The sequence below is a fragment of the Lepidochelys kempii genome, chromosome 1 (assembly GCF_965140285.1).
Source record: "Lepidochelys kempii isolate rLepKem1 chromosome 1, rLepKem1.hap1, whole genome shotgun sequence".
Classification (NCBI taxonomy): Eukaryota; Metazoa; Chordata; order Testudines; family Cheloniidae; genus Lepidochelys; species Lepidochelys kempii.
In genome coordinates this window covers 152,571,866-152,595,859 of record NC_136380.1, presented here as the reverse complement: position 1 = coordinate 152,595,859, position 23,994 = coordinate 152,571,866, and the positions used below count along the sequence as shown (strand labels likewise).

Genomic DNA, 23,994 nt, shown 5'->3' with positions numbered 1-23,994 from the left:
CCTAGGATGCCAGAGTTGTACCATCTTGCCCTGGTCAGAAGCCTGACCAGTGTAAGTTTATTACCCAGTCCCTCAATGTGGAGAGGACAACACACCTATTCCCGAGCAGATTTCCCTTACACTTCAAACAACACACTGTTTAGGTAAAAAACTATAAAACAGATTTATTAACCACAGAAAGATAGATTTTTTGTGATTATAAGTAATAGCGTACAGATCAAAGTTGGTTACCTAAGAAATAAAACAAATTCGCAATCTGAGTTCTATTAACTAGACAGGATTTGAATCAAGCACTGTCTCACCCCGATAGTACAAGCAGTTTACAGATCTTCCATACACAGGTTGGAACGCCTTTCCAGCCTGGGACAACCCTCCCCCATTCAAAGTCTTTTTCCTCCTGACCCGCTTCCAGGTGTTGAATTGTGGAGGAATGAGGCCAAATGATGATGTCACTTCCCCCTTTTATAGCTTCTTTCAGCTTGCTGGAAAGATCCTTTGCTGTGATGGGAGTCAAACAGCCTCCATTGTGTATATGCTATCTCAGAGAGGTTTCCATTGTTTAGTTTCTGGGGTAATCCTTAGTAGTGTGTATATTCCCCTTAATGGGCCATCAACACTATCTGGCTTCTTCATTGTTGTACCTGAAAGGCTGCTTTTGGGTGTTCCCAACCTCACAGCATATTTCAGAAACACATACATAGTAAGCTTCACATAAAATGAGAGCACATACAATGCAACAGGATATTAATGCTCAACAGATCAAGACTTTTAAAATGTACCCCACAAGGCATACTGTGTACAAAACACATCATAATTATATCACCATGGTAGATGTGGGGGTGCCAGGGTGTTGCTTTGGGGTACAGATGTCCCAGGCTCAGAGTAACCCTATCCTTCCCTATTCAGTGGACAAGGATAAAATAAAATATCAACTAAAGCACAATACCTTGTGTGGAGGGATACTTCTGTCCTGATTGCTTAGCTTCATATTTTAATCATCAGGCTCCCCTTCCAGCTGATTCTCAGGCTCCAGGACACTCCTTTAAGTTCTTGGAGAGTGAGCTGTTCTCACCTTCCTGGCTGACATTAATGAACCAAGAAACTGACTAAATTGGTATACCTAATCAGGTGAAATCCTAGCCCCATTGTAGTCAATGGCAAAACTCCCACTGACTTTGGCGGGGCCAGGATTTCACCCTCAATCTTCAAGAAAGGGGCAGACAATGCTGCAGCATTCCAGATGCACTTTTCCTGCACCTTATTGTTCCAGACCACCCACCCCTTCATCACCAGTGCTAATGCCCTAGCACTGTGTGGCATTTTACCTGAAGGCCAATTCATAAGCCTTTTCACCACTTGGATGTAACTCACTGTAAGTAGGAATCTGTTTCCTACCACCACTACTGAAAGGGATAACCATCTTAGATGAAATATAGAATTGTTGGACAGTATGCAGCAACATTGATATAGTAAGCCTAAAGCTTTTTTACAGGTTTGAGAATATCAGGGAAGATTATGCTGTCCTTTGGAAAGATACTGGAATGTACATGTTGGAATGAAAAAAATCGAGCCTTTTTTTTTCTTCAACTTCTGGAATAAAAAATGATTACTGCCTTTATGGAAATCAGTGATGCATCATAAAGTAACACATCACTCCATCTAATTACAAAGAAGCTAGGGCATCTCGCTCCAATATTGCGCTGCAATTAGGTAACCCAGAACAGATCTTTAAATATTTTTCCAACCCCCAATAAATCTGGGGTTCTTTGATTCTAGGAGGGGGATTTATATCATTAAAGCTAGCACTAGAGGGCAACTTGGATGTATGAAAATCGAGATGAATTCTGTGCCTTTCTGTATTGTTGCTACAGAACAAAGACTTGTGCTGAAATACAACTCTTGCACCAGGAGTCACTCTCTGCTGGTTAAGATACATTTTCTAAATTCATGTGCAATATACTCTGTCTTCTGTTAACCATATGCAGTTGTAGGTGGATTAGTCAAAATAGTTTACATATTTGCCAGTGCCCTCAGTATTAATTCTGCTTTTGAAAATCAAACATCTGGGGTATGGTAAACAGATATAAATAGAAATGAGAAAAATAAAAACAGAATTGTTCAGGTTTGGCTGGGTATCAAGTGGAACTGAATATTTTATTCTGTCTGTTCCATTTTAGATGCAGAACTAATTTGTGTGTCTGAGTGTTAAAAATAATTAAAAGCACAGGTTTCTTTTTGCAGTTGTGAAAAAAAGTTCAATGTAATGTCTTGTGTTGTTTTAGAAAGAGAAAATACCGACACTCATCCTGAGAACAGTTCTTTAGGGGCAATTTCGGAAAGTAGTACTGACAGAATATCTGGAGGAATACTTGGAAGGACTAAAAAGGTAAACCACCTGAGTTTTCAGTTCTGTGTAATTTGACTAATAATAAAATAATAATAATAATGGTGAGCACTTACTGAAATTTTTGATCCTTGTCCACACAAGTGAGCCTCATCATCATAGCTGACTGAAAAGCCCCAGTGAACATCCCTTTGTATGTGCCGGCTACTGTTGAAGAGTATCCATTATTGTGGATCATTCTTGGAATTGCAGAAGGCCTGAGAACCTTACTCACATTCAACAGTAACTTATTGCACGAGTGATTCCATTGACTCCAATATGCAGATAGAGAGGATAAGACATCATGTGAAAGCATTATGAGCCACAGCCCCATAATGGAAGAGTTGAGACATAGTCAGGGGAAATATCCAGACTTGGACCACTGATGGCAGGCTTATCTCTTAAGTATCCTACATTTGCTGTACATCTCACTTGTTCGGATATTTCCATTTTTGTGTCATACCATCTTGTCATGTTTCTATATGTCCCACAGTGTAGCAGTGGTTTATGCTGCTTTTACACCAGGTTTCTCTTCTTCCTCTGGTTATTCCCTACTGTGCCCATATTTTTAGTAGAGCAAGGAGTGAACCAGAGGCTAATCAGAGGAAGAGAGGACCTGATGGCATATGAACAGCCTTAGGAATACTCAGGGTGGAGGTGGGGGTTCAGCACAGTATGACTGGTGAAGAGCTTCTGGGTATGTCTACACAGCTTGCAGCAGTGAGGCTCCCAGCCCAGGTTCGATAGATTTGGACTCACAGGGCTTGTGCTACTATGCTAAAAACAGCTGTGTGGACTGTGCTTGAGGTTGTGGCTTAGGCTGGATCTTGAGCTCTGAAGCCTACGGAGGGGCCCATGCTCCAGCCCAAGGCACAATTTCAAAGGGCTGTCTACACAGTAGCATAAGCCGGAGTGTATGGACACCAGGCTAGGACTCTGACTGCCCTGGGCTGTGTAGACACACTCTGTAGGGGAAAGGGACCAAAGAAGGAAGACAAACCTGGTTTGGAAGATGTAGAGAGACTACTGAACCCCATTTCAAGGGCCTGTGTCCTATTTGCAGTATTGGGAATGTAAAGAACTCTGAGAAGAAGTAGCCAATGCATTTGACATACAGGACCTATTGCTATGGAAACACCCAGGTGAAATCCCCACTGAACTCAAATGATGGCAAAACTCCCATTGACTTAAATGGAGCCAGGATTTTATCCCCCATGTTCAAAAATCTCCTCCAAAGCAGAAGACTGTAGAAAACAAGATAATATTAAAACCCAGAAATCACATAATAAAAAACAGGTACAAAGAAGCATTCCGTTAAAATTTTATTTGAATATATATTGCTTTGCTCCAAGCAACCCACAAAGTCTCACCTCCTTCCCCAACCCCCAGAGGTTTGAGTTTTGGGGTATACATCAGATACAGTGGGGGAGAAGTATTGTGAAGCTGAAAACAATTCTGTGCCAGTAAAAGAAGGTTAAGTGGTGAATTTATTACTGGAATCTCTTTGTCAGACACCTTAGTGTAAAAATACTTATAGATACAACGTATTGTACGTTTTAAAAGAAGTTTTCTAGGGCTATGTTGCTCTCCGATTGAAGCTTAAAATAGGCTATTCTCTAAACTAAAATGAATGCAGATAATATGAATAACAGCAGAATAGAACACTGTCAAAAGGTGAGTATCACCTGCTTGAAAAGTAAACATTTTACTCCAACCCCAGATTTTTAAATAACGATCTGTCTTTTCCAAAGTATTTTAGGCAGTTCCTAAAGAACATGCATATGAACTCTGAACCCTCTGACACACACAATTCTCCATATCCTGGCAAAAAAGCAAAAAGGAAGTAGTGTTGTTTCATCAATTTCAACAGCTAGTTTAAATCAGATACACAATTGTTTTCTTGTATAACTGACAATGAATAAATTAGAGAACTTGTCTGGGATTTTTAGATTAAAATTTTTTTTATAGTCCAAATGACGAGACTGATCCTGCAAACTTACTTACATGAATATTCGTATTGACTTGAATGAGACTGTTCTTTGCATAATTAAGAGCTAATATTTTTCAGGGTTTGCAGGGTCTACCACAGATTTAGGATCTGATTCAACTCCTGTTAAAGTCATTGTAAGTCTTTCTGAAGACTTCAGTGAAAGTTGGATCAGGCCTATAATTCTTATTTGATCTTATACAGTGTACCTCAAAGAAGGAAATAATTCACCATTTTGAGTTTTACTGAGCTGAAAACATACAGAGTTGATGTCCATGGAGTTCTTTACAGGGCTGCAGGTGACCACCTTACATGGAGCCCCTTGAAGGGTTAGAACTCAAATGCTCAGTCATTCAAGGTACTGAGCACTCTGTCCCCAATCCAGCAAAGCATTTAAACATACGCTTAATTTTAAGCACATGAGTAGTCCCATTAACGTCAAAGTCTGTTGTCATTGACTTCATTAGAACTACACACATACTTAAAATTAAGCATGTAACTAAATGGTTTGCCTTTGTTCATGAACTACGTTTCCAGGATCTGGCTTTAAATTCTTAATAGGGCTGTCAAGCGATTAAAAAAATTAATCGCAATTAATCGTGCGATTAATCACACTGTTAATAATAGAATACCATTTATTTAAATAGTTTTGGATGTTTTCTACATTTTCAAATATATTGATTTCAGTTACAACACAGAATGCAAAGGTAGTACTCACTTTAGATTTATTTTTATTACCAGTATTTGCACTGTAAAAAACAAAAGAAATAGTATTTTTCAGTTCACCTAATACAAGTACTGTAGTGCAGTCTCTTTATAATGAAAGGTGAACATACAAATATAGAATTATGTACAAAAAACCTGGATTCAAAAATAAAACAGTGTAAAACTTTAGAGCCTACAAGTCAACACATTCCTACTTCTTGTTCAGCCAATCGCTCAGACAAATAAGTTTGTTTACATTTGCAGGAGATAATGCTGCCCGCTTCTTGTTTACAATGTCACCTGAAAGTGAGAAACAGGCATTCGCATGCTGTTGTAGCTGGTGTTGCAAAATATTTACGTGCCAGTTGCACAAAAGATTCATATGCCCCTCATGCCTCAACCACCATTCCAGAGGACTTGCATCCATGCTGATGACACGTTCTGATCAATAATGATCCAAAGCAGTGTGGACCAACGCATGTTCATTTTCATCATCTGAGTCAGATGCCACCAGCAGAAGGTTGCTTTTCTTTATTATGTTTTGGGTTCTGTAGTTTTGGTATCAGAGTGTTGCTCTTTTAAGACTTCTGAAAGCATGTTCCACACCTCATCCCTCTCATATTTTAGAAGGCACTTCAGATTCTTAAACCTTGGTTCGAGTGCTGTAGCTATCTTTAGAAATCTCAAATGGTACCTTCTTTGCATGTTGTTAAATCTGCAGTGAAAATGTTCTTAAAATGAACAGCATGTGCTGGGTCATCATCCGAGGCTGCTATAACATGAAATATATGGCAGAATGCAGGTAAAACAGAGCAGGAGACATACAATTCTCCCCCAAGGAGTTCAGTCACAAATTTAACTAAGGCATTATTTTTTGACGAGCATCATCAGCATGGTAACATGTCCTCTGGAATGGTGACCGACGTGTGAAGGGGCAAACAAATGTTTAGCGTATTGGCACATAAATACCTTGCAATGCTGGCTAGAAAAGTGCCATGCGAATGCCTGTTCTCACTTTCAGGTGACATTGTAATTAAGCGGGCAGCATTATCACCCGTAAAGGTAAACAAACTTGTTTTTCTTAGCAATTGACTGAACAAGAAGTAGGACTGAGTGGACTTGTAAGATCTAAAGTTTTACATTGTTTTGTTCTTGAGTGCAGTTATGTAACAAAAAAAATCTATATTTATAAGTTGCACTTTCACGATTAAGAGATTGCACAAGAGTACTTGTATGAGGTGAATTGAAAAATACTATTTCTTTTATCATTTTTACAGAGCTAATATTTATAATAAAAAATAAAAATAAAGTGAGCACTGTACACTTTGTAGTCTGTGTTGTAATTGAAATCAATATATTTGAAAATGTAGAAAAACATCCAAAAATATTTAATAAATTTCAATTGTTTAACAGTGTGATTAAAACTGTGATTGATAGCAGTTTTTTTATTGCAATTAATTTTTTGAGCCCTAATGCTAAAATTGAAAAAAATATTACAAATTTAACTTATTTTTCATCATTTACACTGTTTACTTCTTGCAATTTGCTGAGTTTGGTCTGTGTAAACAAACTTGTGTTATTCATCAGTGTATGCTCAGTTTCACTTTCTCGTTCTTACACACACGGGCAAAACCTGCAATATTTGGGTTACAAATACTGCAAAGGAATGTTATCCATTTAACATTTTTAAAAGATTGTTGAAACATTTACGTTTAGGAGGTTTTTGTTTTGTTTAGGAGGTGGGGTTTTTGTTTGTTTTACCAAACATAATTGTGTGGCCTAAGTTCATTTGAGAGTGTAACTTTTAACTTGTGTGCAGGCTTTTTTGTACATCTTGAAAATCACTATTAATTGTCGAGGGGGTAATATATCATCTTTTATTTTAGTTTTCTTTGTTTAAGCGAAAGTCATTGACAAGTCAGAAAAATGTACATAACAGCAATGAAGGTAAATCTGAAAAGCCACTCCAAAGTGAAAAGGATAAAGGAAAGGAAGCAGATTTATCTGGCTATGACAGGAAAGATGAAAACCAAAATCACACGAGGAAGAATCCTAAGGAAACCACAACTAACCAGGGCAGAAAGACCAAGTCCTCTACTTGTATAATACTGTAATGCTGTCAGAATATATATTTGACAGGCTGCAAGCACATGTTGCAATTTATACTTGAAAACAATTATGACTTCTTATTGTTACTGATGACAGATTTAAAAAAAATAATTAAGTTGTTTGCCTTGGTTTTGGACTTGAAGACCATGGTTTTGGTATTTATTTCTATTGATAATTTTAGTAATTGAAACTGATAAGCTTATCAGAGTGTTACTGAAGTGTTGTGGCCTTAACTGTTCAGTGTTGTAATAAAAATATATTTTTGTATGTGAAAAGTTGGATTCAGGCATTTTAATAATTTTTGCTAAATAATTGTATCCTAAGCTTGTATCTATATGGTACCACTTACAGTCTGATGTGGTGCAAAGCTGTAAATAGCTACTGTAGTGTATTATTTAGTTCAACAAAATAGCTAGGAATGTTTAGAAATTAACATTAAGGGTATTGAGCCACTTAGAATCATCTGTCTTGTTCCATTTTGAAATAGAAAAATAGCAATAAAAACTCAAAAGTATTTAAGAATATAGGCCCTGATTCAGCAAGGTACTGTAAACATGTGTCTAGCTTTATGAATATTTTTAGTTTCAGTGAAGTCAATGAGATGCCTAACTGTAAGTAATGTGTAATGTGCTTATGTACCTGGACAAATCAGGGCCTTGCAGAAACTCCACTCATTTTTGGGAGATGCTGAGTGCTTTCAACTCTAGCTGAAATCAGTGAGAGTTGTTGAGGGAATTCACCTCTACATAGAATCAAGCCAACAGCAGGGCAGAATGAAACCAATTGTCAATATTGCCATTTTACCATTTTACTGGGAGCCTATTCCTGCATCCTTGAGCACCCAAATTTTCACTGTACTTTAGTGGAGGTTTTGTTAGCATACAAGCTACAGCATCTGAGACCCTTAATTATGATTACACATGGTGGACATCTTGAAGTAAGCAAAACTTTATATTTAGTAAAGGAAATAAATTGATCACATCGACAAGGCTACTAAGATATTCATCCTTATAGAGCAGCTGATGCCTTGTGGAAAAACTTTGAAAAGCATTCTGTCGTATTAAGAAATCATTTGAGTTTATGTATAATTTTCTGTATTTTTTTCCTTTTCATTTTATGAAGGACATTTGCAGGAAAACATTTTCTTCATTAACATTTCATGTGTTGCAGCTGCCTGCTTTCCGCCTGGAGTTAATATCCTCTGGGATATCTGAATGAATTACTATGGGAAATATTGATGTTGCAAACAGATCATTATGGGCTAAATCCCTCTTGTTTTTCTCAGGCAAGTACTTTCTGTAGCTTCAGTGGCTCTGCTCTAAGGGAGGAGAAGGGATTTGGCCCTCTCTCAGGTAGGGATTATGCAGAAGGAGCAAGTGAATGCTTCAGCCAATTTCCAGACCCATCAGTGGGATGCAAATGTTTTTTTCTTTCAGAATTTGTCATTTTTATTTGTTGTTTACATTTCTTATATTTAACACACAGTTCTAATTACCAAATTCATAAAGAGACAAGATTCCTTAAAATTCAGCTGCAAATAAATAAGAAATAAGCATGTAGTTTATTAATAAACTTAAAAACACATCCTGTCCTGTGATTAATCTGATCCCAGGATTGTGTTTTTGTATTCAAAAGTCCTTAGTTATTAAACAAAGCTAAACATGTAAAGTACAACATATAATATAAAATCAGAATTGTAGCCAAATTGAATCCTTTTCAAAATATTTCATAAGAGACGAGCTGATCTTTAAAAAACAACTAGGAAAAAGTTATTTAATTTCACTGACTCGTGCACACTTTTGAATCTGCCTTTGGCCCAACTTCACCTCTGATTTATCTATTTTTCCTAGTTTCAGGGCTGCTTAGTCTTTATATAACCCTGTCACAAGTGACTAGGGCTGTTCTTAACCTAGAAATTGGTCCAGCTGAATGCTTCATCCCTATAAGTATGGCAAATACCCAAATACTTTAATGGAGCCTCCTCTGGACTGCAGTAAGTAGCATCATATTAAAAGCCTGCATTCTGTGTCATCCTTTTCCAGAATTAATTAAGATCCTGTCCTTTTGTTCTGCTATTTTTCCAAGCGGCAGCTTTGAGTTCTACAGATGTACGTTAAATATGTTATTTTCTTTCTAGAAAAATACATGGTATTTACTGTTTTCCTCTTTTCCTCAGTGCACATTTGACTTCTGTTCTGCTTGGATCCTAGTCTGAATAGGAAAAAATCTTGGAAGAGGAGTGATAAACTAAATGGTTTCCTTCAGTGAGTTGAAATTAGTTTTACATTTTTAAAGGGGGCTGGAATTGATCCCAAAGGAAGGTCCCCTAAGGTCTTTTTCTTTTTTTTAAAATGTGAGTTCAGTTAGTGAAGAGTAATTCTCTTAAATATGATGTTACTCTAGAGTCTAGAAGGGGAGGTTTCCTTAAAGCTATTGACACAGCAAAACACACTTGGAAGCACATTCTATTGTGATCCAATTATGTTTATACAGCATATTTTTTCTATTCCCTTTTGCCCTTATAGATTCATAGATTCATAGATATTAAGGTCAGAAGGGACCATTATGATCATCTAGTCTGACCTCCTGCACAATGCCGGCCACAGAATCTGACCCACCCACTCCTGCGATAAACCTCTCACCTATGTCTGAGCTATTGAAGTCCTCAAATCATGGTTTAAAGACTTCAGGGAGCAGAAAATCCTCCAGCAAGTGACCTGTGCCCCATGTTAGAGAGGAAGACGAAAAACCTCCAGGGCCTCTTCCAATCTGCCCTGGAGGAAAATTCCTTCCTGACCCCAAAAATGGCAGTCAGCTGAACCCTGAGCATACGGGCAAGATTCACCAGCCAGATACCCAGGAAAGAATTCTCTGTAGTAACTCAGATCCCACCCCATCTAACATCCCATCACAGGCTATTGGGCCTATTTACCATGAATATTTAAAGATCAATTAATTGCCAAAATCATGTTATCCCATCATGCCATCTCCTCCATAAACTTATTGAGTTTAATCTTAAAACCAGATAGGTCATTTGCCCCCACTGCTTCCCTTGGAAGGCTATTCCAAAAGTTTACTCCTCTGATGGCTAGAAACCTTCATCTAATTTCAATTCTAAACTTCCCGATGACCAGTTTATATCTATTTGTTCTTGTGTCCACATTGGTACTGAGCTTAAATAATTCCTCTCCCTCTCCGGTATTTATCCCTCTGATATATTTATAGAGAGCAATCATATCTCCCCTCAACCTTCTTTTGGTTAGGCTAAACAAGCCAAGCTCCTTGAGTCTCCTTTCATAAGACAGGTTTTCCATTTCTCGGATCATCCTAGTAGCCCTTCTCTGTACCTGTTCCAGTTTGAATTCATCCTTCTTAAACATGGGAGACCAGAGCTTATCTCTACTGGAAATACCTCGCCTGATGCACCCCAAGACCGCATTAGCTTTTTTCATGGCCATATCACATTGGCTGCTCATAGTCATCCTGTGATCAACCAATACTCCAAAGTCCTTCTCCTCCTCTGTTACTTCTAATTGATGCAGCCCCAGCTTATAACTAAAATTATTGTTATTAATCCCTAAATGCATGACCTTACACTTCTCACTATTAAATTTCATCCTATTATTATTACTCCAATTTACAAGGTCATCCAGATCTTCCTGTATGATATCCTGGTCTCTCTCTAAATTGGCAATACCTCCCAGCTTTGTATCATCTGCAAACTTTATTAGCACAGTCCCACTTTTTGTGCCGAGGTCAGTAATAAAAAGATTAAATAAGATTGGTCCCAAAACTGATCCTTGAGGAACTCCACTGGTAACCTCCCTCTAGCCTGACAGTTCACCTTTCAGTAGGACCCACTGTAGTCTCCCTGTTGAACAATTCCTTATCCACCTTTCAATTTTCATATTGATCCCCATCTTTTCCAATTTAACTAATAATTCCCCATGTGGCATGGTATGAAACGCCTTACTGAAATCTAGGTAAATTAGATCCACTGCGTTTCCTTTGTCTAAAAAATCTGTTACTTTCTCAAAGAAGGAGATCAGGTTGGTTTGGCACGATCTACCTTTTGTAAAACCATGTTGTATTTTGTTCCATTTACCATTGGCCTCAATGTCCTTAACTACTTTCTCCTTCAAAATTTTTTCCAAGACCTTGCATATACAGATGTCAAACTAACAGGCCTGTAGTTACCCGGATCACTTTTTTTCCCTTTCTTAAAAATAGGAACTGTGTTAGCAATTCTCCAAACATACGGTACAACCTCTGAGTTTACAGATCCATTAAAAATTCTTGTTAATGGGCTTGCAATTTCATGTGCCAATTCCTTTAATATTCTTGGATGAAGATTATCTGGGCCCCCCGATTTAGTCCCACTAAGCGGTTCGAGTTTCGCTTTTACCTCAGATATGGTAATATCTACCTCCATACCCTCATTCCCATTTGTTATGCTACCATTATCCCCAAGATCCTCATTAGCCTTATTAAAGACTGAGGCAAAGTATTTGTTTAGATATTGGGCCATGCCTAGATTATCCTTAACTCCACTCCATCCTCAGTGTTTAGCGGTCCAACTTGTTCTTTCTTTGTTTTCTTCTTATTTATAGGACTGTAGAACCTTTTACTGTTGGTTTTAATTCCATTTGCAAGGTCCAACTCTACTTGACTTTTAGCCTGTCTCACTTTATCCCTACATGTTCTGACCTCAATAAGGTAGCTTTACTTGCTGATCCCTCCCATCTTCCACTCCCTGTATGCTTTCTACCTTTTCTTAATCACCTCTCTGAGATGCTTGCTCATCCAGGTTGGTCTACAACTCCTGCCTATGAATTTTTTCCCCTTTCTTGGGATCCAGGCTTCCGATAGCTTCTGCAGCTTTGACTTAAAGTAATCCCAGGCCTCCTCTGCCTTTAGATCCATAAATTCTTCAGTCCAATCCACTTCCCTAACTAATTTCCTTAATTTTTGAAAGTCAGCTCTTTTGAAATTAAAAACCCTAGTCGCAGATTTATTTTTGTTTATCCTTCCATTCAGTTTGAACTGAATTAGCTCATGATCACTTGTACCAAGATTGTCCCCTACAACCACTTCTTCTGTGAGGTCCTCACTACTCACCAAAACCAAATCTAAAATGGCATCCCCTCTAGTCGGTTCAGCAACTACTTGATGAAGGAATCCATCAGCTATCGCATCTAGGAAAATCTGAGCCCTATTATTATTACTAGCACTCGTCCTCCAGTCTATATCTGGGAAGTTAAAGTCTCCCATGATGACGCAGTTTCCATTAGTATTTACTTCATTAAAAACATTAAAAAGGGCTCTATCCATATCCAGATTAGATCCTGGCGGTCTATAGCACACCCCGAACACTATCCCAGGGGAGGCTCTAGTAGTTTTCTTCCCCAATGTGATTTTTGCCCAGACAGACTCAGTCATATCCATTCCATTGCTTCTTATTTCTTTACATTCTACCTCATCATTGATATACAACGCTACTCCACCACCTTTACCTTTATTTCGGTCTTTCCTAAACAGCACATACCCCTCAATACCTGTAGTCCAGTCGTGACTACTATTCTACCATGTTTCTGTTACCCCTATAATATCTGGTTTCACTTCCTGCACCAGTAGCTCTAGTTCCTCCATTTTGTTACCTAGGCTCCTCGCATTGGTGTACAAACATCTTAATTTTTGCTGTTTGGCCTCACTCACATTCTGTACCCGATTAGGCACGGTGATTCTACAGCCAGTATAGCCTAATAGACTGGTATCTACACTGCCCTTCCTCCTTATGTCCATTCTCCTACCCACGGCTGTATCCTTTCTTACTTTGTTTTCTTCCCTCTCAATGCGAAAATCCGGTGTGGAGATTACCTGGACATTTCCCAACCATCTCACCCAAATTCCTAGTTTAAAGCTCTCTTAATCAGTTGTGCCAGCCTCCATCCTAGAAGTCTATTTCCTTCCCTACTCAGATGAAGTCCATCCTGAGAGAAATGACCTCTGTCCATGAATGCCTCCCAGTGGCCATACATCCCAAAGCCCTCCTTATAGCACCACTGCCTAAGCCATCTGTTGATACTCATAATCTTGTCACACCTTTGTTGCCCTTCTCTAGGAACAGGCAGAATCCCACTAAAGATCACCTGAGCCTCGATTTCCTTAAGCATCTTCCCCAGCCTAGCATAGTCTCCCTTGATACGTTCCAGTGAGAATCTACCGGTATCATTTGTTCCCACATGAAGGATAATTAGGGGATTCTTTCCCACTCCCTTTAGGATCCTTTTCAACCTCAGGTCTACATCTCATATCTTAGCACCTGGAAGACATCACACCCTTCTATTCTCTGGATCAGCTCTGGTTACAGGTCTGTCCATCCTTCTCAGTAAAGAGTCCCTGATCACGTAGACCTGCCTTTTCCTAGTGACTGTGCTATTCTCCAGTCTATCCCCTGTTCCCTCTGGCTGCAAGTTCTTTCTATTCCTATTCTCCCTTGTAATCCTCTTCAACCCATTGTGTAACCTCCTGGGACTCATATTTGGTGTAGTCTCCATTGACTCTTCCCTTTTCCCTATAGGACTAGCTGCTTTTCTCTTCTTCCTTGCTCTTCCACCTTCAGTGACCACCTGCTGAGCCCCTTCTTCATTTTCCAACTCTGCAAACCTATTCTTGAGCTCTATTTCTCCTTCAGTAGCCTGTCTTTTCCTCTGCCTGGTTCCCTTCCAAGTACAGTAACATGAAAACGGGATGTTTGCTGCCACAAAAGTCAAGTCTCTAACAGGCAGTGTGCACCGATTAAAAATAAATGATTTTTCATCTTTAATCATACCACATTTTGTTTAGTTTACTGCACGATAAAAAGGATATTGTTCATTAAAAGGTATTTTGTGAGCTAAATAATAGCAGAAGGTTCCATCATATAAATGATTTGGAGCACTGCTTTTGTTTTTTACCATTTACCCTTATTTTCCAAAGCTAAGTATTTCAGCAAAAATCACTGTTCCTGGATTACATGGTCCTGGCTCATGCCAGTGGGATGGCTCTTTAAACTTCATTTTTTTTCTAAAACTCATCATCAAAATTACCACGCAGTGGAGGTTGTGTGCTCCGCAAGTATAACTATAGCACCTCAATCTTTACAGCCAACTCTTTTCCTCCCTCTGGCCCCTGACCCAGCAGTTAAGTTGCTCACTCTTAATTAGGGTGACCAGATGTCCCGATTTTATAGGGACAGTCCTGATATTTCGGGCTTTTTCTTATATAGTCACCTATTACCCCACCTCGTGTCCTGATTTTTCACACTTGCTGTCTGGTCACCTTACTCTTAATCCATACTGTACTTGCTGCTTTAAATATATCTTTTAGAGCTTTTTTTCTTTTCAAGAAAACGGCTGAGTGCAGCTATCTTTTGCTCTTTGCTTTAATGTTTTCTGCATTTCTATTTTTATATAATGCTTTTTTAAAAGATGGCTTAGCTTATAGATAGAGATATAGTAAATCAGCATTGATGTCAAAAAGCACAGGATCTGGCCCTACATCTACCAACTTCAAGGGTGTTCAAAAACCCTGCATGAGCTCAAGAGACAATACAGCCCACACAATAATGTTGGTGATATAATAGCAAAACTCCCATTGACTTTGTTGGTGCAGGAACAGGGCAGTGGGACATGAACACACATTTCTGATTGTTTTTCATACTCCCAAAGAACATAGTGCTATACCGAGTGGTAATTTTTGTTACTTTTTCCCCAGATAGCTTATATACACATATTGTGTCCATCCCTTATCTCTAGTTACCCAGGTGAAGTCAATGGAGTTGATGTAAATCAGATCACATTTTGGCATGTTATCATGTGTACACGAGCCTATCTTCTTCTAAGGCTGTGGGTAACATAAATGTGAGTTCAGGTAGAATGTAAGCGTGAGTATGACATTAAAATGGTCCAGCTAATCACAATTTGGTTTTTGACAAATGATGACCAAAAGAACTTTATAACGTAGTTATAGTTTTAGTGTAGATATCAGGAACACACTCACAAAAATGCATGGAATTTGACATGTTCTATTATATTTCTTTTAAAAACACCTCTGCATCACTTCAGTTGCCCAAAATTGAACCAATATATCCAGACTTACATTCTCAAGATATTTGTTGATAATATTGCCCACAGCATATCTCACTGACTCCTTTTATGTACTAAAGGAAAAAAAACCTCCTTATTTCAGTTTTTAATGCTTCTGAAGAAGTGTGTTAATAGCCCTAGACAAAACCATAATGCAGCTATATGCTTCTTCTTCAACTGATGGAGTAATTGCAGTGTAGTCCTGACCTATAACACCCTTACTTTTCTAGCTGTGGAATCTCCTGAACACAACCCTGCCATAAGTATCAAGTTACGAAGTTAGCAAATATCTTTAAACTGATTGGCAGATTTTAAGGTTAAGTTTTAATAGACAATATATTTCCATCAGTTTGCAGATGGAAAAATGGATAAGCTACTAAGGTAATAGATTTAGAAAGCTTTATCATAAATGTATTGACACTAAGGCTTATAATCTTTTAAATCCCTATAAAATTTACTTATGTGAGTTAGAACTTTCACAGATACAACCAGTGAAACTCAGTTATGGAGGGATGCATCTGCCTCTATATTTTAAATGACAAACCAGCTTCCCATTATGAACCTCCTTTTTCAGTCCCACAGAAACAAATTATTCCCCCTGAAATTTCATATGCTACATCCAAGCATATTTCCCTGTGAAATTTAAAGGCTTTATTTGGCAGCTCTTCTATGAGCCCTTTTTAGGGTGAGCAGATGTCCAGATTTTATAGGGACAGTCCCGATTTTGGGGGCTTTTTCTTATATAGACACCTATTACCCCCTACCCCCTGTCCCGATTGTTCACACTTGCCCTCTGGTCACCCTAGCCCTTTTCAATACTCTGTAATGTGACACCGTTTTTCAGATTAATAGTCGTGCTACATACTTCCTACCAATAACAAATATCAATGCTAACAAAATTTAAAACCATCCCATGATGCAAAGTACAAGAATAATACTCCTACACTTAGCAACAATACTTTGGTCCTCCACCTTCTTAACAGAAGATGGTATAACAATTTGATGCATTACTCTGTCAACCGCGTAGGTCCCATTTTAATAAAAATGGTTAGGATCTCTCCTAAGATGGTTATTGCAAACAGCGAAGTGACTGTTAAGTAGCACTAGTAATTTGCCGTCTAAAGAAGAATGAAACTTCCTTAGTTCTGTATCTTTCAGACAATTTTATCCAGTGAGTGAGATAAAAACCTGGTGATATGCTGGCCTCTAGTGGTTCTGTCCCGTTGTAGCTTATGAAAAACAGCTGGCTGCTGCTCCCCCTGCTGCTGAACTTTAAAACTAGAATGTCACTGACAGAAAAACTACAAAATGAGTAAGTTCTCTTCTGCATATACAGTATAGGGATAAATTTTTCCCCAAGACATACACTGAAGAAGCATGGATCCTGTGGAAGAAATAGTATGTGGTCATATGATTAGCCTCTGTATCATAATGCAGACACACCAGAGAATCGAATTAAGGTTGAAACTGAAAAAAAAATTCCATTGTATGGAATCATATTGACACCCATATGGTTCATCATCCACTGCACAGCCCTCTGCCACTTGAGCTAATGGAGTAACTGATAGCAGTAGTAGTTAGGTTGTCATCGTCTGTGTGAACCAGCCTTAGAGGGGGTTGAGGCCTACATTTTGCCAGAGGGTTTCACAGATAGCTCTGTCCCTGGAAGGTGGATAGCCTCTCAAAACAGATATGTGCTCTGCCAAATTCACAAAGGCCGGGTTTTTGGAGACAAGCTAGTGGCAGACAATGCCGCAAAATTTAAACAGTTCTTTCCAATGCCACACCGTGCCTTTAAGAGAGCGTACAGCCCAGCCTTCAGACACAGGCATTCCTTTGGTCTTCATCCTTACAGAAATACCAGCAAAGAGATAAGCAGGTTCTCCAGAGGAAAGCCATCGAAATGTGGTTTAGGAGAAAAGGCTCAAGAGAACCCTGCCACTCCCAAAGCCTCTTTATGACAAAGACTGCATAGGTCTCTGCCCAGATTTGGAGCTGAAGCTTGGGGGCAGGGATTTCCCATTTCCTGGAGGAATGGATTGCTTTGATCCCAGACCAGTGAGTCAGGGAGATAGTGAGGTGGGGATACTCTCTTGAGTTACAGGCTCCACCCCATCTGTTTTTCATCCAGTCCCGTCTTGAATGATCCTGTAAAGCAGGATCTAATCCAGAATGAGAGTTCTCATATCCCAGGTATGGGAGTAATAGAGTATGCCCTCAGAAGAAAGATTTTCAGGGTGCTATTCCATCTTCTTTATCATTCAGAAGTAAACAGGGAGGGATCCAAGCCATTCTAGATCTCAAAAGGCTCAACAAATGGATGAAGAAATTGAAGTTCTGGAGGGAGACCCTAACCTCTATGGTGTCATCCCGGTCCCATTTTACTCATCCTTGCCCCCCTCCCCCAGTCTTTACAAAGGTGGTGATCATACCCAGAGTCACAGGGTTCCACCAGAACCCCTTTCTGGGTGACATCTTAATCAGAGCTCCATCCCAAGCAGCGGCCCACAGAGCTACATAACTGACCTTGAATCTCCTGCAGAGACATGGCTTTATTATCAGCATCAAGAAAAGCTCCTTGATTCTGTCCACCCAAATAACTCAGTTGGCAGTGTGCACAGACACTTCGATAGCAAGGATATATCCATCTCTAGAGAGGTACCAGAAGATTGAAGACTTCCTTGCATTTGTTTTGGAACTGTAAGACACCCAGTATTGCACTGGGCCTTCAATTCCTAGGCCTCCTAGTATGGGCCTCCAAGTGTGGGTTCTGACACAGATGATCAAATGGTGATCAGCCCAGGGCAATGTCTGCAAGGGCACTCCCATATGCCTTGCAGATCCCCTTTCCAGATCTCCTGATCCTTACAACTGATGCCAGCCTGGAGGGCTGGGGAGCACACCTGGGGTCCCAAACAGCTCAAGGTATTAAGAACCTGGAGGCAAGGACCCGCAGCATAAACCTTTTAGAACGGAGAGTGGTCAAGCTGGCACTATGAAGTTCCAGTCCAGCCTAGAGGGGAACCATGCTCTGATTCAGTCAGACAACACAACCGCGGTCACATATTTGAACAACTCAGGAGGGAAAGAAGAAGCCCAGCACTACACGATGAAGCAATGGAAAACGTGCAGTGGGTGGAGCATTCTCTCCTCTCCCTCAGGGTAGTTCACATAAAGGGAGACCTGAACCAGAAGGTGGACTGGCTCAGCAGGTGCAAGGTGAACAACTCTGAGTGGTGCCTGAATCAGGTAGTCTTTGAGTTAATCGTCTAATTATTCCACCTGACCTCAACCAACTTATTTGTGAACCATGTTAACATGGTTCACAAAAGTACTTCACTATAGAAAAGTGGACCCCAGATCCATGGGGACATATGGCCTATCACACAGATGGCCTTAGGGCCTCCTCTGTGTATTTCCACCTTTCCCATTATTAGGGGAGGTGGTCCAGAAAATAAAGCGAGATCAGGAGACAGTAATATTGGTAACTTCACTTTGGCTGAGGAGACCCTGGTTTTCAGACCTGATAGAGCTGAAATTGGGACCACTCTACAGCTCCCAGAAACATAGGACATCCTCTCACAAGGTCCTCTGCTTCATCCGGAACTGAACCGGCTGCATCTAACAGCCTGGCTATTGAAAGGGAAGCTCTAATATTGTTGGGTCTGTCCTCCAGTGTCATCAGAACACTTCTTTCTTCTCAAAGAATATTGACCTTGAAAGCATACTCCTCTGTCTGGATCAAGTTTTGGGGCTGGTGCCAGGAACACAAAGCAAGCCCTAGAAATTCAGGAGTTCTGGCTATCTTGGTTTTGGCTTCGACAAAGGTCTCCAACTTAGCACCACTGTACATCAGGTGTCTGCCCTTAGTAGTGTGATGTTCACAGGATCTGCAGGTTCTGTGGCAGAGAACCCCCAGGTAGCCAGATTCTGGAGGGCAGTCTGGTTAGCCAATTGGACCTCTTTTTCCCAAGTGGGACTTGTAGTGAGAGTCCTGACAAACCATCCCTTTGAACCACTGATGTCCGTGTCAGCATTTTATTTGTCTATCAAAACTTGCTTTCTGCTGGCCATTATGTTGGCCAGGTGAGTGTTGGAGCTAGCGGCGCTCCCTACACAGAAACTTTACTGCATGTTACATGAGGAGAAGGTGGTGCTCAGAACTCTGGAATCGTTTATCCCTAAAGAGAAACGTTCTTTCCACATTTTTCCACACTTCCCAAGAGATGGTTCAAAAGTGCAACCTCAGAGTTATGAACACCTCGGGAATGGAGGTTGTTCGTAACTCTGAAATGTTCATAATTCTGAACAAAACATTATGGTTGTTCTTTCGAAAGTTTACAACTGAACATTGACTTAATACAGCTTTGAAACTTTACTATGCAGAATTAAAATGCTGCTGTCAAGGTTCCTCCCCCACTCTGAACTCTAGGGTACAGATGTGGGGACCTGCATGAAAAACCTCCTAAGCTTCTCTTTACCAGCTTAGGTCAAAACTTCCCCAAGGTACAAAATATTCCACCCGTCGTCCTTGGATTGGCCGCTACCACCACCAAACTAATACTGGTTACTGGGGAAGAGCTGTTTGGACGCGTCTTTCCCCCCAAAATACTTCCCAAAACCTTGCACCCCACTTCCTGGACAAGGTTTGGTAAAAAGCCTCATCAATTTGCCTAGGTGACTACAGACCCAGACCCTTGGATCTTAAGAACAATGAACAATCCTCCCAACACTTGCACCCCCCCTTTCCTGGGAAATGTTGGATAAAAAGCCGCACCAATTTGCATAGGTGACCACAGACCCAAACCCTTGGATCTGAGAACAATGAAAAAGCATTCAGTTTCTTACAAGAAGACTTTTAATAAAAAAAGAAGTAAATAGAAATAAAGAAATCCCCCCTGTAAAATCAGGATGGTAGATATCTTACAGGGTAATTAGATTAAAAAACATAGAGAACCCCTCTAGGCAAAACCTTAAGTTACAAAAAAGATACACAGACAGAAATAGTTATTCTATTCAGCACAATTCTTTTCTCAGCCATTTAAAGAAATCATAATCTAACACATACCTAGCTAGATTACTTACTAAAAGTTCTAAGACTCCATTCCTGGTCTATCCCCGGCAGAAAACCAGCATATAGACAGAGACACAGACCCTTTGTTTCTCTCCCTCCTCCCAGCTTTTGAAAGTATCTTGTCTCCTCATTGGTCATTTTGGTCAGGTGCCAGCGAGGTTACCTTTAGCTTCTTAACCCTTTACAGGTGAGAGGAGCTTTCTCCTGGCTAGGAGGGATTTCAAAGGGGTTTACCCTTCCCTTTATATTTATGACAGCTGCTTTCCATTTTAGTAGTTTATGTTTAACACAGTACTGTACTGTATTTGCTGCTGCTGCTTCTTCTTTCGTCTCTGTTGCTGCCAGATTGTGTATTTCCAGTTCCAAATGTGTGTAGTTGACTGGTCAGTTTGTAACTCTGGTGTTCATAACTCTGAGGTTCTACTGTATCTTCATTCTGTCCAGTGCCACAGCATCCACTGAGCATAGGTGGCACACCTTAGTTGTCAGAAGGGCTCTGAAAATGTTCTTCAAACATAGAGGCCATGAGGCGATCAGGTGCCCTGTTTGTATCCTTTCATCTGAAATGCCAAGGATTCGGAGCTTGAAAGTCGTTTGTTGCTAGGTAGATAAGACTATGCATTGTGGAAGTGTACAAGGCATTGGAGATTCTGGTTCCAAAAGGGTTCAGGGCACACTCCTTGATCTCTGGCAACCTCATGGGCGGAAAGAGCTAATTCATCCACAGCGGAAATTTGTAAGGCAACCACCTCGTCAAATGCTACCATTTTTATCAATAACTACAAGGTGGACTTCCTTTGGCAGGAAGGTGCTGCGGGTTTGCCCAGAAATGATTTTGCAGTTTGAGAAAATATGGATGGAGAGGGATATTGTTTTCCTTTTTCTGACCATTTCTATAACCCTCCTTACATCTGTTCATTGCTCGCTACTTCCCAGATATCAAGAACTATGGGAGATACTGAGCTGCTGAATGGAAAATTTCATACTGATAATTTCCTTTCTGGTAGTAGCGTCTCCCACAATTCTACCCGTCCTGGATGGCTCATGAGTCAAGGGTCAGATACTAAGTGGGATTGTTATGATATGACTGTCTCCTTTGGTCTAAAGTGTATAGTTACTTTGTTATTTGTTATTAATGATGTTATGCAAATTCTACAGTTTGGGAATAACTCAGCTGGAAGGAAGCTGGAACTGAGAGGGCATGGCCAGACCATGCAACTCCAAAACTCTGATCTGCCTTTGTGAGCTGCAAAGGGAGGAGAGCAGCCCAGATGTCAGAAATCTGGGGGGGACAATGCTAGGAGAACAGAAATTATCTGCAAGAAATTTTACATCCTTGATTCTGCTGGCAATGGTTCTTGATACAACACTACTCTGTGCAGATTAATCCTATTCTCGGCAAGAATAAGTTGCGTGTGCGTAGAAAACATGTTAGTAAACAAACACACACAGGGACCATGATACCCCTGATCTTTTAGCCCAGCCTCTGACACCCATCCCTGAGTCCTACTATGGAGGATTTATGTGCAGTGTCCTGGTTTTAGTCTCTCTGCTTTGTTTTCAAACATCACTCTCTGAGCAGTGACTATCCTCCATGAGAAAACTGATGCCCTTTAAAAAAAATAATTCAGAAAAAGAAAACTCCCTCTCCCAGTTTGGCACCTTTCCCTGTTCTGCAGAGGCCTGCTCCAAATCCTGCTGTTGTCTTGACCTGGGCTCCCAGGCTTTTGCTGGAATCTCTCTCCTTTTACACTGTTGGCCTGCACTGTCTTTGAAGGCTACATGCCAGCAGGACTCCACTCCCTTACACCATCCCTTCAACATTCTTTTACCCACATCAGATGCTTCCTTTCTAGAGTGGAGGAAGATGAGTTCTTATTCTAGCTATTGCCAACATAGTGTTGCCAGTTCCCATGTTTTTTATCATAAGTTTTGCAAACTTTGATATTTTTCTTAAAGTCCCAACTCTTGTAGATTAGTGATTACTGTATAGTCTTTTGTCTGGTGTAAAAAATTTCCCTGGAACCTAACCCCCCTATTTACATTAATTCTTATTTACATTAATTCCCTTAACATCGTTTTGCTTAAAGTAGCATTTTTCAGGCTATATACAGGAATATAACTACAATTGTTAAGCAAGGAGTTACTGAACATGAGAATCTCAGCTTTCATTTAAAAAAACAAAGTAAAGTTTCTGTCCCTTCTGCTTATGGAGGAGAGCCTAAAAACGTGACACAAGGGTAGCCTCGTACCTCAAAATCCAAGGACAAATACCTCCCCTCCCCCAAAATATTTTTTTTAAAAATCTCATGATTTGCGGTGCTTGATTCATGATTTTTGAGCACTGGAGGTTGGAAATACTGGAAACTTCTGAGCAACCAAAGCAGCGCAAGTGCAGGACATCTGATATGGGGGCTGTGGGGGATGGAATTTTCCAGGTCTAAACTAGCAGTGAGTGCCATCCCTATTGTCCTACTGCTGTTACAGGAGGAGCTCTGAGCTGGCACCCATTTGCTTCTTTCTCTGGTCCACTGTTGCGAGAGAAGGGATTGGAACTAGTAGCGTATTGCCTTCCCCTCATACAGCTCCTGAAAGGGGATCTGGACTGGTGGAAGTGGAGGTGGAAGGAGATCTCATGGCAAGCTTCCTCCCACTGTTCCCACACTAAAGAGAGTAGTGATCCCAGCTTGCAAATGGCTGAGTCAATGCCAGATGGCATCCCTCTCAAGTGTCCTGCATAGAGCAGGACATCTCATATCTGGCCCTGATTTGTAAAGTTGTCCTTTGGTCCCACATTGCTATTGGAAAGTCCCACATTGGCACCTGGACACAACCACACCCAGTGGTAGATACATCCACCTTGCCTGATACATGTGGTGCTGTGTCTGCCCCACTCCCTTCTAAAGTAGCATGCAGCTGAGAAAGTTTTCCATAGACCAAGTTGGGCTGTGGGTGTGGATGGCTTAGGGAGGACCCATTTGGGGCCAAAGTCTCTGACAGAGGGGAGGGTGTGCTGAGGGTCACTGACACAGGGGCCTGGTAACTGTGGCCCTGCCTCAGCACAGGGGGCTGGACTTGATCTCCTTTAAGGGTCTCTTGCATCTCTCCATTTCTAATATTCCATGATCAGAACAAATGGTCTTTTTCTTTTAAATAGTGGTTTTCCACATAATGTGCTTTTAGTACCCAAAATCATTTAGTTCCGTTGTAATAAGGTCCAGGCTATTTACACCCTTGTATGTAATTAAAAAACAAAACAAAACTGTGTGTTCAAGAAAACAATAATGTCCCTCATTTCAGTATGGGGATTGAGAGGCAAGCCGTGTGGTGGGGGTCCCAAGCAGTAAACTGCTGCGTGTATATCAGGGTGAGATCCTTTGTCTTGTGATTTTGCTGGAGGGCGGGAGGGAAGAGGGCTGTAACAAAATCCTTTCAGTTCACTCCTAGTCCCTTGCAGGCAGGCCGAGCTATGCCAGCGTTGGCAAGGTGTAACAGAGAGAGCCCCCCGAGCTGTCTGTCAGAGGTAGGTATTGTCTGCCCGGGACCGGGTATGGTAGCACTGGGGTGTGGGGCTTTGATCGTTTCCAGGCTGGAGACCAGCCAGCGATCA

General features: G+C 40.5%; 1 protein-coding gene across 12 annotated transcripts in view; it reads left to right on the top strand.

The window, feature by feature from the left end:
* The window catches only part of LOC140916595 (X-linked retinitis pigmentosa GTPase regulator), a 92,930-nt gene extending 83,990 nt beyond the window's left edge, over positions 1–8,940 (top strand). For 10 of the 12 annotated variants that reach the window (XM_073358298.2, XM_073358317.2, XM_073358278.2 and 7 more), the window contains 2 exons: positions 2,283–2,386; positions 6,962–8,939. In XM_073358298.2, coding sequence (XP_073214399.1) covers positions 2,283–2,386; positions 6,962–7,189 — 332 coding nt within the window. In that variant the 3' untranslated portion in view covers positions 7,190–8,939. Of the gene's footprint in view, positions 1–2,282; positions 2,387–6,961 lie in introns of those variants that run through there. The other 2 variants (XM_073358269.1, XM_073358319.1) reach the window with 2 other exon arrangements.
* The last annotated feature ends 15,054 nt before the right edge of the window (positions 8,941–23,994 follow it).